At 43.3% G+C, this 17969-nt stretch overlaps 1 protein-coding gene across 1 annotated transcript in view; it reads right to left on the bottom strand.

Annotated features, from left to right (window-relative positions):
• The window catches only part of LTBP2 (latent transforming growth factor beta binding protein 2), a 147780-nt gene that overhangs the window by 5772 nt on the left and 124039 nt on the right, over positions 1 to 17969 (bottom strand). The window contains exons 21-31 of the mRNA XM_056850879.1: positions 14657 to 14779; positions 13800 to 13925; positions 12008 to 12130; positions 11297 to 11428; positions 10052 to 10177; positions 9164 to 9307; positions 6809 to 7000; positions 5732 to 5815; positions 2164 to 2292; positions 1802 to 1942; positions 1244 to 1411 (exon numbers count right to left, since the gene is read on the bottom strand). Coding sequence (XP_056706857.1) covers positions 1244 to 1411; positions 1802 to 1942; positions 2164 to 2292; positions 5732 to 5815; positions 6809 to 7000; positions 9164 to 9307; positions 10052 to 10177; positions 11297 to 11428; positions 12008 to 12130; positions 13800 to 13925; positions 14657 to 14779 — 1488 coding nt within the window. The remainder of the gene's footprint in view (positions 1 to 1243; positions 1412 to 1801; positions 1943 to 2163; positions 2293 to 5731; positions 5816 to 6808; positions 7001 to 9163; positions 9308 to 10051; positions 10178 to 11296; positions 11429 to 12007; positions 12131 to 13799; positions 13926 to 14656; positions 14780 to 17969) is intronic.

The raw sequence follows: 17969 nt of genomic DNA, 5'->3' as shown, positions 1-17969 counted from the left end.
AAGAAAATACAACAAATGCTACGATCAGCAAAAGACAAAAGAGACCTCCTCACCTCTGCAGGAGTATATCGTATACCTTGCAGCTGTGGAGAAGTTTACATCGGGACCACAAAACGAAGCATACAAACAAGGATAAAAAAACATGAAAGATACTGCAGACTTGGCCAACCTGAGAAATCAGCAGTGGCTGAACATGGACTGACACAAACAGGACACAGGGTCTTATTCCAAGACACTGAAAGACTGGACAATTCTACCAACTATTTTGTCAGATTGCACAGAGAAGCCATTGAAATTCATAAACATCAGCACAACTTTAACAGAAAAGAAGAGAGTTTAAGAGTGAATAAGGCTTGGCTTCCTGCCCTGAAAAACCTCCAGACTAACAAAGGCGACAGTCCACAATAGCCATGCAGATTAGCTTTGGATTTCACACATTAACAGATCACTTCAGGATACAATGGTTCCATATTAACATACCACACCCTCATTAGTACATTATCTTGATAATTACAGGACAATGATTAGCACATTACTTCTGCAGGACAGTACTCAGCTCAAACCCAACCTCTCTGACTCTTCCTACACACTTGACACTGAGAGACACTGTCCTTCAGTGTTACTACTCTGAAGATGCCTGCCACAGCTGCTGGCGAAACGTCAGGAAAGAAAATTCCAAGACCACGGTTACACAGCCCGGATAACCTACAAGAACCAATGAACTCTGACCATGAAAGCCTTCGACAAAACAGAGGTCTATCTATCTGCAGCTACAGGACACAGCAAGTATGACGTGCTCTTAATCTATTCTTCCCCTCCCCCCTTCACCTCTTCTTGTGAATGCATGAAAAGGCTCAAGATGTTGGGGGAGAGAGTTTGCGTGGAAAATTCACCCCCAAAAAACCCCTAGTAAAAATCAAAGCAAGTCAAGGGAAATTCATCTATCAAAAGTAGAAGTCTAGGTGTCCTGTCTGAGTCAATATTAACTGTAATGCTCTAGTACGGTTATGGAAAGGAACGAATTGTTAGTTCTTGGAAATGCTGTTAAATAGAGCAACTAGGGGCCAGCCAGTGAGAACTGTGGATCCAGCAGCTCACGTGGGAAGATCAGCCCACTGGAAGGTCATTACAAGAGCCAACACCCTTGCCATGCAACTGGCGATCGTGTTAGCTGAGGCCTAGCCTAGCGGTTGCAGACTGTGCCCTCTCCTCTCTCAATCCCGTGTGGTCGGTGTGTTCTCACCAGAGGACCTTGGGGGGCAGAGTGCGCAGTCCTGACTCCAGGCTTCCCCGTAACGGCAGCAGCATTCTGTGTACGTGGTTCGCTGCCCCAGCAGCGGCTGGTTGCAGATGTAGTTGGAGACTCTCTGCCAGCAGATGTCCAAGTGAATTTCATGTTCATCTGCATCATCTGTTAGTGAAAGAAATAGGGGGGTGGGGGGAAGACATGACAAGAAAGCACAGGGAAGTGTGATTGCCTGTACTGCAGCCTAAACCCAACTTCAGCACCGCACAATGTCCACTGTACGTCATGACAGGCCTCCTAGCTACACTGCTTTGTTTTGGGTGGTTGGTGGTTCAAATCCTTGATATCTCGAGTTAGGAGGTGTCAGGTATTGCGGCTGGGATAATGAACTTACGCTTGTGATAGTAATCAATACAGGGCTGGATGAACCATTGGTCTAATCAACTATAAAATGGCTCCTTTGTGTGTGGGCTAGGCCGGACCTTTTAAACTATGTAAAATCTCAGGATTTTGGCAGAGCTGTTCACTTCACACACTGGACAGAACAGACCTCACCTGCACTGTTGGACACGTTGATACAGCGGTTGCGGGTGGCATCCAGCACCAGGGGAAGGCTACAGAAGCAGTGATATGAGCCGGCAGTGTTGAGGCATTTGCCATTTGCACAGGTGTCTTCGTTCTCACACTCATCTAGATCTGCAACCATGGGAGTTCAGCACAAAGCTTACACCAGCAAATGAGGAGACCGACCTTTGTCCTCCCTCAAACAATGTACTCCCTCTCCCCACACACTAGGCATGCACAGGATTGCAAGAAGCACTTCACCTCCCCATGATGCTATTTTTTTCTAATAAAAGCACCATCCCAGGAATGATGGCCCAGCACATGTATAATGAAGCAAGAAACAGCCTTCTCACCAACACACTCAAGCTTGCTGGAGTCAAAGAAATAACCGGTGTGACAAAAGCACGTATATCCTGGCACTGTGTTCACACAGTGTCCGTTCCGACAGACTTCAAGGCCGAACATTTCACACTCATCAGCATCTGTAGAAACAGTTCCAGGTTGTTGTTGCTGAGTATTCCTTGTTCCTCAATGGCAAGCTACCTGTACTTCTCACTTGGCTTGAAAGACCCTTGCTGGGGTCACCGTAAGTCAGCTGTGACTTGATGGCACTTTACACACAGACATTCCCTTGTTCCTAATTTGCTTGGATCAAAATGTAAGTTATTTCATGGTGGTTTTATTCTTTTATGCTGATTTTATGGGTGGTTGTACCACTTTCCTGTTGTTGTTTTTACTAAACTGCTATTTTATTGCTTAATTTTAACTTTATTTTACTGGTGCTGTTTTAATGACTGTAAAATGCTTAGACAGTCATAGACTAAGAGACTGTGACAGGCGTACATTTCTAAAATAAATAAATACATATAATTAGATGCAAAAACCAAATATCCTCATCTGTCAGGGATTCAATTCTATTTGTCCCTACAATGCTAGTTTGCAATCTTGGAGACTCATTCCCATATTGATTTGTCTACTGGGGGATTCCTCAGTGTTGTTGCAGAGGATTCGGAGATGTGCTTTAAGGTGCACATTATTTTCATGCAGGGTGGTATTGATGCTCTGGGCCCAAGTGAACTACACTCTAAAATATACCCATCACTCTCCTGCATCATCACATTGTCAGAAAGAGTGGCAACACTCAGCTAGTTACATTTATTTATAAGGGAGCCAGTGCAGTGTAGAGGTTAGAGTGTTGGACTTGCATCTGGTTCAGCCGGTCAAACACTTTTAGCTTAACCCACCTCACAGGGTTGCTGCAAGGATAAAATGGAGGCAAGGAGAATGATGATCCTCATTGGGGAGAAAGACAGGGTATAAATGAAGTAAATAAACTTAAAACTTACACAAAACTTAAATTAATGAAATTATACTAAGCACAAAGGACTCTTCAGATCCAAAGTGCCACACAATGCCAACATTTTCATTATGTACAGTAAATGCCTATATTAGAGTTGAAGAAGTATCTGAAGAAGTGAGCTGTGGCTCACGAAAGCTCATACCCTAGCAGAAAATATTTTTGTTAGTCTTTAAGGTGCTACTGGACTCTTGCCCTTTTCTACTATTTTAGTGTTGTAACTATCCAGTCAGTACTAAGATTATTTTAGAAGTCCAGTTCATCTCACAGTCTCCCCACCTATATCAGCTGATAATTTTGGCTCAAGTGCCTCAAGTCATTAGATGGAGAAAGACAGACTGAAGTAACTTTGCATAGGATTGTACTATAAAAGTGCTTCAAATATTAACATGCCATAATTATTTGAAAATGTTTACACCCGATTTCCTGGGCTGTTACTGTGATCAATGCTGTTGAGAGCCAGCATATTATAGTGGTTAAGAGCGGTGGTTTGGAGTGGTGGACTCTGATCTGGAGAACCGGGTTTGATTCCCCACTCCTCCACATGAGCGGCGGCCACTAATCTGGTGAACTGGATTTGTTTCCCCACTCCTACACACGAAGCCAGCTGGGTGACCTTGGGCTTGTTACACTCTCTCTAGCCCCACCTACCTCACAGGGTGTCTGTTCTGGGGAGGGGAAGGGAAGGTGATTGTAAGCCGGTTTGATTCTCCCTTGAGTGGTAGACAAAGTCGGCATATAAAAACCAACTCTTCTTCTTCTTATAGGTAACCTATTTGTCTTGGTCCAAAGCAGAATAGCAATTCTTTTCAAACTCAGACATTACAGTACACCAATTATAAAGTCTCATCTTTTCTGGAGGGCAGCAAATAATGTAATGGAGGATACACTGACTCATGAGCATAGTTCCATAAATATAAACTGACAGGCATTTTAGTACATTACCTCGATGAGGGTATTATTTGACAGGAAAATGTCACAAAAGTTGGTCTCAAAGGATAAGATTTTTAAAACTAAGTTTTGCAGAGAGTCATTACATTTTCTATAGAACTGTGAAAATCATTTTTTTTGGCTTTTGTATCTGATTGAACATCTTTTGCATATTTTATGTTTCATGATACCTTTAACATCAGGTATCTGCAACATGTCTGAAGGCATATTATAATTAGTCATTAGAGGCATAAGTTGTATAGTTCACCACTCAGCTATTTTGGTAAAAATCTTGAGACTTCCTTAGCAACCACTGCAGCCTTAACTTGAATACTGAAATAAGTGCCAATTATGAGAATGCTGCAAAACCAGGACGTTGTAGTTCAGAATGAAAGACAGAGGAAAGCTGGGACTTTTAAATTCTTTGACAATATTGTCATCATAGAAATTAAAGAGGAAGGGTGTCAACACACATTCTCATGGGGTTTTTCAAGTTTGATACTTTTATTATCCTAGCTGATATAGAACTTCTTGTATGTTTGGTTTGTATGAGTACATGTTTTTGTGGGTTTTTTCTGATAATAAAAATATATATTAAAAAAACAAACATTCTCATGACAGGGTATTTTATTAAACTCCAATTAGACTCATTCTGGTTCTTTAAATCCATATTAATATATCGTTTCTTAACCAGAAGAGGGTGAACATTCACTCCTGAGTCACCTTCTACCCAGCCCCACTCTAGCTTACCAGTATTATTTGTGTGTCTAAAATGCTGTCAAGTCACAGCCGACTTATAGCGACCCCTGGTGGGGTTATAAAGGCAAATGAGAAGCAGAGGTGGTTTGCCCTGCCTTCCTCAGCAGAGTCTTCCTTGGAGGACTCCCTTCCAAGTACTGATCCAGCTTAGCTTCCGACGAGATCAGGCTATTCTATACCATTCCACATCCCCCAGTATCATTTACTCACTGGTTATACTGAGGTATACCACTATATTATTTAGCTGAGGACACATCAGTCCTGCATTTAATAAATGCTTAATTAAGATCTAGAGATCATTTGTAATGGGGAGGCGAAGGGTGGCTTCCTAATTCTGGAGAGTTCAGTAATGGCCTTTCCAGACGTATAGCCTATAGATTATTAAATCTGACTAATTCACCAGTGCTGGCATCTGAAATTCCAGAATGATTTTCCCCCCTGCTAACCAAATGCTAACATATTTGGAATGAGGTTTAGATTCCCCCCCCTCATCCCTTGCTATCACTAGAAACCCTAAGTAGGATTCTGAAATATAACTTTTTCAGTTTTTTTTAAATAATCCCCATACTCCTGAATAATGTTTTGTAATGTCCTGTAAATCTCTAAATGTCTGAGCAATTTTGCCAGCTTGTTTAGTTGTTTTTGTGGGTTATATTGCTTTGTAGAACATCATTTATGAGTGCAACCAACTCCTCTTTCTTTTCTGGGAGTAATGCATGTTAATCTAAACTGAAACAGCATTCATTCACTTCTGTTGAGAAAAAGCTATTACCCTGACTGGGCAATTGGAGCTAGAGAACCACTCTTTGGACATTATCTCAAAGGAAGACCACTGAAATGCTTGGTGGAGCTAGAAGAAAAAGAGAAGGGAGTACCTGTATATGATGTTTGTCCAAAGATCAGAGTTCCTTCCACAGGAATATAGCCTTTCCCACTAGGGCAAATCTCAATATATTCCACTGGCAAACATGGAGAAGAGGAAGTGGGGGGAGGGACAGGATATATACACACAGAGAGAGAAACAGAAACAGGGAGATGATTATTATACAACTTAGGCTTGCCCAACCCCCAGTGGGGCCTGGAGTTCTCCCAGAATTACAATTGATCTCCAGACTACAGAGATAAATTATCCTGGAGAAAATGGCAGCTTCAGAGGGTGCAGTATGGTGTATCATAGATTCTTAAGGTTGCTATCCTTCAGGTAATTGCTGGAGATCTCCCGCTATTACAACTGATTGCCAGCCGATAGAGCTCAGATCACTTGGAGAAAATGGCAAATTTGGCAATTGGACTCTATGACATCGAAGCCCCTCCCCAAACCCCACCCTCCTTAGGCTCCACCCCAAAAACCTCCCTCCGGTGGTGAAGAGGGGCCTAGCAACTCTATACATTCTAGATGAACCCCCCCCCCAATTCTCCCCTCCGTAGACACTCTCCAAAAATATTTCCAGGAATTTCCCAGGCTGGAGTTAGAGTTGCCACATCCTCACTGGTGGTGGGGGATCCCCTGCTTTGGGCCCCCTCCCCTCAGCACCATTTAGCCAGCTGGGGGGGTCTTTCCAGTGGCAAACTGAGGTCATTGGAACATGTTGACGTCACTTATGGCACTCACCAAAAGTGACATCATCACATTGCCAATGACATGGGGATGCTCTAGTATTTGGGCAAAACCCCTATGGTAAAAATGGCTTATCCCATAGAGTTTTGCCCAAATACCAGACTGTCCCTACATCGTCGGTGACATGATGACGTCACTTCCAGTGAGTGCTGGAATGACGTCGACACATTGCCGACGATGTGGCAGCTAGGCGTCAGTGCAACACTGGTAAGTTCCCACCCACCCCGGCAACCCTAGCTGGAGTTAGCAACCTTAATACCACTCCTCTGGGACAGAGCAAGTAGGGGGTACCTTGATCTCTTTAGAAGAAAACAATACAGGGCAAGTGCTGTACCTGAGCCCATGACAGGACAAGGATGAGTCTCACAGGTGTCTCCCCAGGCTGCTCCTTCAGTGCAGCAGCATTCCTCCTTGGTTGTGTTGTCGGCCAAGACGCTGTCACACAGCGGGACATCACTGATATGGTAGTAGCACTCTTTTCGCTCTGAGACACCAGGAGGCAAAGAAACAGGCCTTCCAGGTTCCCCTGAGATTGGGGGAAATAAAGTTGAATGTAGCAGATGCTGGAAGTGAAGGATTGTGCAACATCTCTTTGCAACAAGCACATCAGTACTCCAGAGGGGACAGTAGACTAGTAAATTGGATAGGACAGATTTCTATGCATCCTTCCCCTTGTCTGTTCTGATGCTTTCTCTTTGTTTACCCAGAATAATAATCTCAGGGACTTCATTCCTTCTAGCTGTTTTTCTTTTTCTTCCTGTCTTTGTCTTCTCTCTCTTACCTCCATGAGATCAACCTGTGCTCTCTGAATCTCTCTCCAGTCTAGCTTAGATACATAGCCAGAATGCCTTTCTCTTCTTTCCTGTTACAGTATGGATTTCTTTAACAATGAATGACACACCTTTCTTTTCTAAAGCAAGAAGGCTCAAAGACTAGATTCTAAAAGCAGCTGGGGCAATTAGCCAGAACTCTGGATTTGAAGGGAAGTTCCTAGAGGTTTCATTAATGTAGTCAGTCTTGCAGAGCCTGACATCCTAAAGGCTTTACCACATTTTCAATTTTTGCACTGTACATGCACAGCTCCTTGTTTATTTTACACCCTTCATTCACAGTTGTGTTTCTGTTGAAAGGATGTCACATTTGCCCAGCATGAGCTGTGCTGTATTCTGCATCGGGACAAACACATTTCCTCCCAAACAGCAATTGATAGCTATTCTCCTGTGCTTCTGTATCAAAAGACAGGGCTAAAATTCTGCCAATATCAGGAGGCAAGGAATGATCTCTCCTTCACCCCCATATGGGAATGCAACTTCAGCTTCTGGGAACCTGTGGAACTTTTAAGAAGTTGTTAACTAGTTCCTGAATGGAACTCTATGGTCAGAGACCAATGGACAAAGAAGAAAGAACTAATACAAATAGTGAGTAAGAGGGGGGGAAAAAAGAGAGAGAGAGATCCCTAGGAGGCCATGAAAAAACAAAGGGCATGCAAAAGGACATTCCCATGGGATTCAGGCAGCCAAGTCTAATTTCTACAACATTTTTGCCCTGGGGGTCTGGGATGAACCAACAGATATACATGCATCCAGTGCAGGTTTGCCATCAACGACTCAGTGAACACTGTTCAGGTTGAAGACAACGCCAGACAGCAAGGTGAGTCAGGAAAATAAGGCCATGGGGAGACTGTCCATCTTCAGTGTTTCCATACAGAATGGCCCTTTGGAGGATCTTTCGGCCAGTAAAGAAAAGCTGAGGAAGAGGATTGGTGGGGTAACTTTGTAGCATCTCCCATTCTTGTGCGGGGCTACCACCATGCTTCCTTGGTATCCCTCACAACCACTTTTTTGATCTACCTAAAGAAATTCAGGATGTGGGAATTCACCACAAATGTTGGAGAGGAAGGGGTGGGGACATTATGCCTACTGCCCCTGTTAGGGAAATAATATCCTTCCATCACACACTCCTGGTAGTTGGTGTCAAGTCTTCTTCTGCTACAGGATAAGGATGTGGACTCTGCTCCTTTAACCAAATGGTCACTGCACTGATCCTCTGCTGGCCTGGCACTCCCTTGACTGTCTTCCTGGACACGATGCTCTCCTGGATGGCTTCTGTCATAATTCAAACTACTGAGGCAGCTATTCTGAGATGAAATTTTTTAGTCCCTTTCTATCACATTTTGGGGGGTGGGGTATAAGGGATCTTTCCACCATAAATTTGTATGCATCAGAAACCTTTAGAATGGTATGTCTAAAAAGGGGAAATACAGCTTAAAGTTAGAAATCTGCAACAGCTGTCTCTGCTGGAAAGCAGAACCTTCTCTGGAGAGTGGGAGCGCTGACGTCAGGTATGGAAGAGAAGATTTCAAGCACTGCCTACTCACACAGCAGTTAACATTCGTGAGTGCCTGCCCTCTGTAGACAAAAGATGTGTGGTTGAACTGCCCTGTGATTCTATTTTCAACATTGGAGTCATTTGTGTGTTTAAAAAAAAAAAAAAAAGCCTTGACTCAATTAGATTAAAAGATCCACTGAATTCTTCTGATCTGTAGATCACACTGAGTATAGGGCCCATGAAGAAAGCCAGTGCGGTGCTTTCTTTTACACAAATCCGTTAGAAGAACTTGCAGTTCTTTTTTCTGCTAGGCCAGCGTCTCTAATTCTGTCTTGCATTGTTCTGCCCAGTGGATTCTCACCCATGCCTGATCGGGGGCGGCATGCTCCGGTCTCTGTGTCATACTCCTCGTGGTCACTGGGACACAGGCACAAGAAGGCGCCTTCTACGTTCTCACAGAGTGCAGTTCCACACACTGCAACCATTAGCTCACATTCATTGACATCTGCAAGATACAAAATCAGGTCTATCAGTACTCAAAATCCTATATTCTCCTTGAAATATCGACACCTTACTCCAATGGGTTAGCTCTCATGGATCAGTTTTGCTACAAGTTTTCCCTTGGCATAAGACATTCCTCCATGGTGAAAGGCACTCTTGTACCTGGGAAGGCTCTTTGCACCAAGGGAAGGCACTGACATTAGTGGAACAGATCCACAGGATCTAACCCATTATTTTTTATCGTAACCCTTTCCCCTTATCTAACAACCTAGCATAAGAATCTGAGACCTCCATTTGACATGTTCTGAACCACAATTTAAAAAAATGATACGATAGTTCTCCAATAAAAATAGACAAGGTGGCTTTCAATTGTATTTTAACGTGTGTGTGTGTGTGTAAAGTGCCATCAAGTCGCAGCAAATTTATGGAGACCCCTTATGGGATTTTGAAGGCAAGAGATTAATAGAGGTGGTTGGCCATTGCTTTCCTCTGCATATCAACCCTGATATTCCTTGGTGGTCTTCCACCCAAATACTAACCAGGGCTGACCCTGCTTAGCTTCTGAGCTCTGACAAGATAACGCTAGCCTCGGCCATCCAATTCAGGGTGTAGTTGAACATACAATCTAATAAAAAAAGAAACCAAAATCACAGCCATCAGAAACTAAGAGCTACAAAAGGCATCAGGGCAGGGATAATGAAGTAATGGGGAAAAGAACAAGAAAGCAGAAATGCTGAGTGACCCTTACCAACGCAGTCATAGCCTGAAGGTGAGTTTTCATAGCCACGGTCACACAGACAACGGAATGAGCCCTCTGTATTGTCACAAAAGGCATGGCTTCCACACAGCGTCTCATTAGCACATTCATCAATATCTACATGAAAAAAAAGAGTCAGCAAGGAGTCCATTTTTCAGAAAGCCAACCCCCACACTTGTCCTGCACCGCAGCCACAGGAGAGCAACAACAACCCATTGTGACAGGATCTATGCTTAAACTCCTAAAGGTGGAATCTGAAGCAGAGTCACACCCTTCTACGTACACTGAAGTCAATCGGCTTAGAAAGGTACACCTCTGCTTAGAATTGCCCTCTAAGGGGATCAGACCAAACCAGAGGAAAGAAGAATAAACAGGAGAGTTGGAAAGACAAGAGCCAGTGTGGTGGAGTGGTTACTCGTTTAACTGGATCTTATTTTCATTTTGCCACAGGGTTCCATCTTGTCCCCTAAGTTCTTTAACATCTACATGAAACTGTTTGGTGAGGAGATCAGGAGATTTGTGCTGGGTTGTCACAAATATGCAGAGGACACTCAACTCTATCTTGCACTTCTGGCTGATCCCAGGGAGGCTGTAGAAACCCTGAACCAGTACCTGGAGTCAGTTTTGGAGTCAATGTGGGCCAGGAGTGCCTTCTACCAGCTTTTACCAGTTAGCCAGCTGCAGTCTTTCATGGGCAGAAAATATCTGGCCGCTGTGGTGCATGCCCTGCTTACATCTAGATTAGATTACTGCAGTGTGCTGTATGTGGGGCAGCCCTTGACAAGTATTCAGAAACTTCAATTGGTGCAGAATGCTGCAGCCAGCCAGGATTGGAGTGGGTCATAGGGACCATATCACGTCAGTCTAGGCCCATCTACACTGGCTCCCAATTTGTTTTCAGGAACAATTAAAGGTGCTGGTATTGGCCTTTAAAGCCCTATATAGTTTAGGACCAACATACCTGAAGGATTGCCTGCTCTTATGAACCCACCCACCCACTGAAGTCATCTTTGGAGACCCTACTTTGAGTACCCCCACCTTCTAAGATTAGGCAGATGGCAACCTGGGAGAGGGCCTTCTTGGTTTTGGCACCAAAACTCTGGAATTCTCTCTTAGGGGAGATTTCTCTTTCCCCTTCTGTTGCCATTTTCCTTTGGCATTCCCTCAGTTATCCCTCTGTCCTGTACAAGTTTTAATAATTTTAAATGCTTTGTTATATTTTTGTATGGGACCTACCTATGCATTCTCCAAATGGTGTGCGATGGAAGCCCAGTGGACATCCCATAATGCAGCGGTATGAGCCCAAAGTGTTCTGGCATTGCCACATACCACACACGGCATTCCTGTATTCTTCACATTCATCTACATCTGTTGACCAAAGCAATGATTTCAAATGAAAAGACTCATGAACACATGAACACATGAAGCTGCCTTATACTGAATCAGACCCTTGGTCCATCAAAGTCAGTATTGTCTATTCAGACCAGCAGCAGCTATCCAGGGTCTCAGGCAGTGGTCTTTCACACCACTTACTTGCCTAGTCCCTTTAACTGGAGATGCCGGGGATTGAACCTGGGACCTTCTGGATGCCAAGCAGATGCTCTACCACTGAGCCACAGCCCCTCCCCAAGAATACACTTGGTCAAAACACTCCCAAGAGGAATCCTGGCAATGGAATGCATGGCTTCAAGGAGAGAATGTGCCACCACAGCCTCCAAGCAAGCAGCATTTTCCCCAAGCTTAGCTAGCCTAGGTACCTAAGGGACACAGGCAAAGGGAACCTGGAGTGGCATCACTCCTCGAGCTGATAATGAGGAAGCAGGAATAAAAGGGACATTTTCTCAGGTGCTGAAGACAGAGGTGCTCTCCCTGCACTGTGACACCAGCTGCCTGCACATACCACCAGTCTCTGTAGTCATTCCCCCTTCTTCAGAGGTCAGCTCTTACCTATGCAGTCATCAGTCTCCTCGGAATACTTGAAGCCCATCTGACACAAGCATCTGTAGGACCCTTCTGTATTCAGGCACTGGCCGCGCAAACACCGTGAATGGTCTGCACATTCATCTACATCTGTGGAAGGGAACAAAATGCAATGGAAAGACAGAGTGTCAATTTAGAAGAAGAAGACTTGGCTTTTATAAGCCGACTTTCTCTACCACTTAAAAGAGAATCAAACCGGCTTACAATCACCTTCTCTTCCCCTCCCCACAACAGCCACCCTGTGAGGTAGGTGGGGCTGAGAAAGCAATGACTAGCCCAAGGTCACCCAGCTAGCATTATGTGTAGGAGCAGGGAAACCAACCCGGTTCACCAGATTAGCGGCCTCCGCTCATGTGGAGGAGTGATGAATCAAACCCAGTCCACTGCTCCAAACCACCGCTCTTAACCACCACACCAGCTCTCTTCTTCCACTATGCCCCACCCTAAGACAGAAGTAGGAAGGCAGAAGGCCCAGGACTGATACAGGAAGATTTTGACAAGCAGTGATGGCTGATCTTCCCTGTGACCGGTACATAAGGCTTAATTTAGACTAGGGTTGCCAGGCCCCCCCGGCAACTGGCAAGGGATGGTGGGTAGGGGTGCCAGATCTGGGTTGGGAAACTTGTGGAAATTTGGGGATGGAGCCTGGGGAGGACTGGGACCTCAGTGGGGTACAATGCCACAGAGTCCACCCTCCAAAGCATTCCTTTTCTCCAGGGGAAAAATCTCTGCACTCTGGAGATGAACTGTAATTCCGGGGGGATCCCCAAGCCCCACCTGGAGTCTGGCATCCCTAATTTAACCTGATTTAATTGGAATGAACCTGAATTAACATGTTTTAAATTCAGATTGGGCCCTGTCGCTATCTTTTCATTTTCCAAGTTTACGTTTGCAGGTGGAGAGGAGCCCTCTTAACAGCATTAGTGGCCTGGGGAAGTATTGGAAACCACACCTGCATTCAGGCACCACAATAAGCCAAGATGGAATGTGTGTTAACCTAGCTTACTGCTGGACTCCTGCAAGCAACTGACTCCTCTCCCCTCCCTTCTTGTACAGATAATCCTAATTAGAAACTAATTCTATTTACCAGTGACATAAGAATGCATGTGCACAGGTGAATTGGAATCAGCCCCCTCCCCTGCCCATGACACACAGAGTGGGATTCTGACAGTCTTAAGCAGAGTTACACCCTCTGTAACTCTGAAGTCAATGGGGTTAGATTGCACTGTTAGTTTGGATTAAACCCTGGGACCAATGCATTCTCCTGAACATGTTTATGTGGGCTTCCAGATCGTATACATGAGACCTCCACTGCTATGAGGCCTTCTCACCACTGTCCTCCCTTGCAAGAACAGGGCTGATGGCACGGAAGACGGCAGCAGCAGAGGCTTGGTGGTGAAGACTGATAGTGTTGCACTGAGCCCCCTTCCAAATCATGGAGATCTGGGCCCCATTAGAAAGGGCAGGGATATATGTGAGAAATAGGGTTGCTAGGTCCCTCTTTGCTACCTGCGGGAGTTTTTGGGGTGGAGACTGAGGAGGGCAGGGTTTAGTGAGGGGAGGGAATTCAATGTCATAGAGTCCAATCACCAATGCAGCCATTTTCTCCAGGTGAACTGATCTCTATCGGCTAGAGATCAGTGGTAATAGCAGGAGATCACCAGCTAGTTCCTGGAGGTTGGCAACTCTAGTGAGAAAACCTTGAGCTAAACAGGACAAAGGAAGAAACACAGACTTGTTCTAGCTTCTAAGACCTCACCTTGGCAAGTGACTCCACCAGCAGCGTTTGAGAAGCCGAGAGCACAAATGCAGAAATACGATCCGTGGCTATTCAGGCACTCACCATTGGGGCTACAAATCCCACTGTCCAAACATTCATTCACATCTATGAGAAGGCAAAGACAACTGCAGTCAACTCACTCAGAGCAGATGCTACTTTATCATTTCCATGTGATTTATTTGTCAGTTTTGGCTTCCTGGGACACGTTTGTTGCAAAGCTGGGCACTACACCTCACTTGTACAGAAGCCAGGGTTGCTAGATCAGGGTTGGGAAATGCCTGGAGATTTTGGGGGTGGAGCCTAAGGAGGGCTCGTATAGCCAACACTTCATTGGGAAAGGCATGTGAAAATAGGTCTGTCTTAGGTTAGGAACATACAAATATGTCTCTATTTGATCCACACAGGAGGAATTCCTTCTCTGACCTACTCGGTGTAGAGGGCTGGGCAAGTCCAGGGCCTGCTGTTCAAACAACATAGGCACAAATGCATATTTTGACCATTTTCTCACATTGTGTTGCCACTATGAAACACGAAGGAGCCTCTAAGGATGGTATTAAGCTGAGGAAATCTGGGCTTACACACTTTGCCTCCGTAAAGTTGAAGCCCATCTTCACTAGCACTCAAAAGCATGCCTGGCAATGTTTGTGTGTACAGTGCTGTAGACAGAACAAAGAGCCAGCCAGTCATGTTACAGTTTGCCCCAGGTCCACATGGTCAGGATTGGGAATCTCCCAAACAAGCCGCACGCGTTCTTTTCCCCTGACCTGAGCTAACTGGGATGCCATGGCTACATGGCAGCAGAACAGGAAGGTCTGTTCTCTCAGGATTTCTCATACCTTCGCACATGGTCCCATTGAAGAGCTCAAATCCAGGCTGGCAATGGCACAGGTAGGAGCCCAGAGTATTTAAGCACTTGCCTCCCAGGCAGTGAGTATTTGGGTCTTCACATTCATTAATATCTGCCCAAGTAACGAGGGAGATGATTAATGGTAGAGAACAATTTGTATACACAAAGTTTATGGTTCAGTAAATCAACTAGTCTTTAAAATGCTGCAAGGCTGCTTTTTGTTTTTACCTTACTGGAGGAGGGAGCAGCAGCAAAGCACACAGAAAAATTAGTCTGACATAATTACACAATTCTAAACTTTTTTTTAAAAAAAAAAAATTAAAACTGCAGCTTAAGAAGGATTATCCACAGAAACACCAACATATGAACTGTACCAGCTGCAATTTATGCTATCCAAATCTCCCATAGCAAGCATATTAGAAACTCAGATGTAATATGGCAATCTGCAGTTGCTTCAACACCAGTCCTCTCTGACCTACATTCTGATAAGCTTTGCCCTTTTCATTTTAAAACACACCAAACGAAAGAATTCCTATTCATACTCACACACCCACTTCTTCCTAGTGCATTGCTTTTATTCCAGCTATCACAAGGTTGTTATGATACAATCATAAAAGCCCAGATAGCTGCCACTCCAAAGGGACAATAACACGGCCTTCTCCTCGAGGTCAACCCAGCCACTGAAGACATCCATGCCTGATAACCTTTCCCTGCCACTCTCTTATCCAGCTGTTCCAGCATCAGCCATAGGGGGAAAGCCAGTTCAAACGGGCAATCACAAGTCCACAAACAGAAAGGAACTAGCAGGCCTTGAATCTCTGGAAGGAAGACTTTTGTTTCCTAATTTGTTTCATCCTTAACTGAGTGTGCCCCAATCAACTCAGAAATGAATTAAAAGGAAGATCCAAACTTGCTTTCTTATGAAGGGCCATTTTGCACATGCAGCAGAGGTTTTCCACTGAACGGCCAAAGAACAGGGATTTAGAGAAAATCACAGCTGTTTAATGAGCGATCCTGTTTGCCATCCATGCTTTCAGACATGGGTTTGCTGCATTTATATTTAGAGCTAAATATGCCCCAAGAAAACATTAGCCTCAGCAGGTTATCTGTCAATGAGCATTGCTCCCCAAGAAGACATTGATTCAGGCAGCCACAGGAAAGCTTTTGCCCTGGGAGGGTTTATGCCACGTGTACAGAAAACCTTCACATAATCTATTACAGAGCTAGACTAACAGTACAGTTAATGTTCCACCTGCTCTCCATCTGTTCCCAAGCTACTGCTACTTTTCTGAACAACTTCTAGCAGCCCCCTTTCTAACATTTATGCCTCCTAATGGGGAGCACAGAGCAAGGATAGGCATTAAGACATCACAAACAGAATACTGAAAGCTCAGAGTGATATGGTTGAAAGGCACAGTCTACCACAGACTTGCCAAAGCTAAGCAGGTCTGGAGTCGATTAGTGCCTGGAACATCTCCAGGAATATCTCTGTATCCCATTTACAGTGCAATCCTATACAGAAAGCAGTGGGCTTAGAATGGAGAAATTCCGCATAGGAGTGCAGTTATATTTCCATGGAATCCATAAAACTCTCCTCCAACACCATATTTCAAATGAATCCGTTTTCTTCCTGTCAGTTTTCTTCATTGGCCAACTTTCACATCCATACATAGTAAAGGGGAACACTATCATATAAATTATCTTGATCTTGGTTGCCAGCAACAGTTCCTTACACTTAAGAATGTAGGTATGGAGCATAATGTGTGATTTATTATTAATCTATATCAGTGGTTCCCAACGTGGGCAGTACCACCCCCTGGGGGGATTACCTAGGGGGGGTACTAAGAGGCAAGGGGGCAGCAGGGGGTGCTAGAGGTGGGCCCCTTCAACTGTGTTGTTGGTCCAATTTACTCCAACAACAAGTAAATTTTAAGAAAGCTATAGAAAAAGTATATACTCATCAGACGGCTAGTTTGTTGATAAATGAAATATTATCATCACAATTTGAAATTCAAAAGGGAACGAGACAAGATTGTCCTCTTTCTCCTTTGTTATTTATTTTAGTATTAGAAGTCCTACTAAAAAAGATCAGACAATCTACTGAATTAAATGGATTTCGAATTGGGAGAAATCATTATAAAATTAAAGCATATGCAGACAACCTTGTATGTTTCTTGATGGATCCTATTGAGCAAATTGATAATTGGAATAGAATTTTGGAGGTTTATGGAAAGCTTGCAGGTTTTAAAATAAATAAAAATAAACTAAGCTATTAGTCAAAAATATGACTCTTTCACAACAACAAGACAGGGTTTAATATTGAAAACTAAATACAATATTTGGGCATATGGTTATCACCAAATAATCTTAATTTATTTCAGAATAATTATATTAAACAATGGCAACAGATAGTAATAGATCTCAAAAACTGGGAAAAATACCATTATCATTATGGGGTAGAATTTCAGTTATTAAAATGATGGTATTGCCTTTTTCTATTTCAAAACCTACCAATTTTGAAAGGAACACAGATATTTACAAGTTGGAAGAAAGATATTTTAAAATTTTTATGGGGTAAGGAAAGACATAGGATAGCATATAATAACTTAGTTGAATTAAAAGAAACAGGAGGCCTGGGATTACCAGATTTGAGAATGTACTATCAAGCAGCTTGCTTTACCTGGTTAAAAAACTGGATTCTATTAGAGAATCCTAAAATATTAGAACTAGAGGGGTTTAATTTACGTTTCGGATGGCGCGCATATTTATGGTATGAAAAGGAGAAAGTAAATAAGGAATTTAATTCCCATATTATTAGAGTTGGTCTACTGCAAATTTGGAAGAAATATAAAGGTTTTTTGGAACGTAAAACCCCTGGTTGGATTAACCCTGTAGAAGCTTTTATGAAAAGAGGTACACAACTAAATTTGGATATTGATATTTATAGAGAAATTATGGAATGTAAAGAAGGGGTTTGGCTGTTGAAGAGTAGAGAAGAACTGAAAATTAAAGACTGGCTTATGTATTATAAATTAAGGGATATATTTAATAAAGATAATTTGAGGGGATTTAGTCAAAATAAATCTAAACTAGAAATTATATTAACTAAGGGAAATAAAGGATAGAATAGGAATTTATAATAGGAAGAATTTATAAGTTATTAATTGAAGTGAATTTAGAACAAGAAAGGATTAAACCAGTGATGGTGAAATGGATGAGGGAATTAGGTTATAATATTGATTTGGAAATATGGGAAAATTTGTGGAAAAGGGAATATAAATTTACAATTACTAATGAAATAA

Source organism: Euleptes europaea, chromosome 6, assembly GCF_029931775.1.
Source record: "Euleptes europaea isolate rEulEur1 chromosome 6, rEulEur1.hap1, whole genome shotgun sequence".
In the NCBI taxonomy this organism is placed as follows: Eukaryota; Metazoa; Chordata; class Lepidosauria; order Squamata; family Sphaerodactylidae; genus Euleptes; species Euleptes europaea.
The sequence above is the reverse complement of the archived record's forward strand: the minus strand, read 5'-3'. Positions and strand labels throughout refer to the sequence as shown.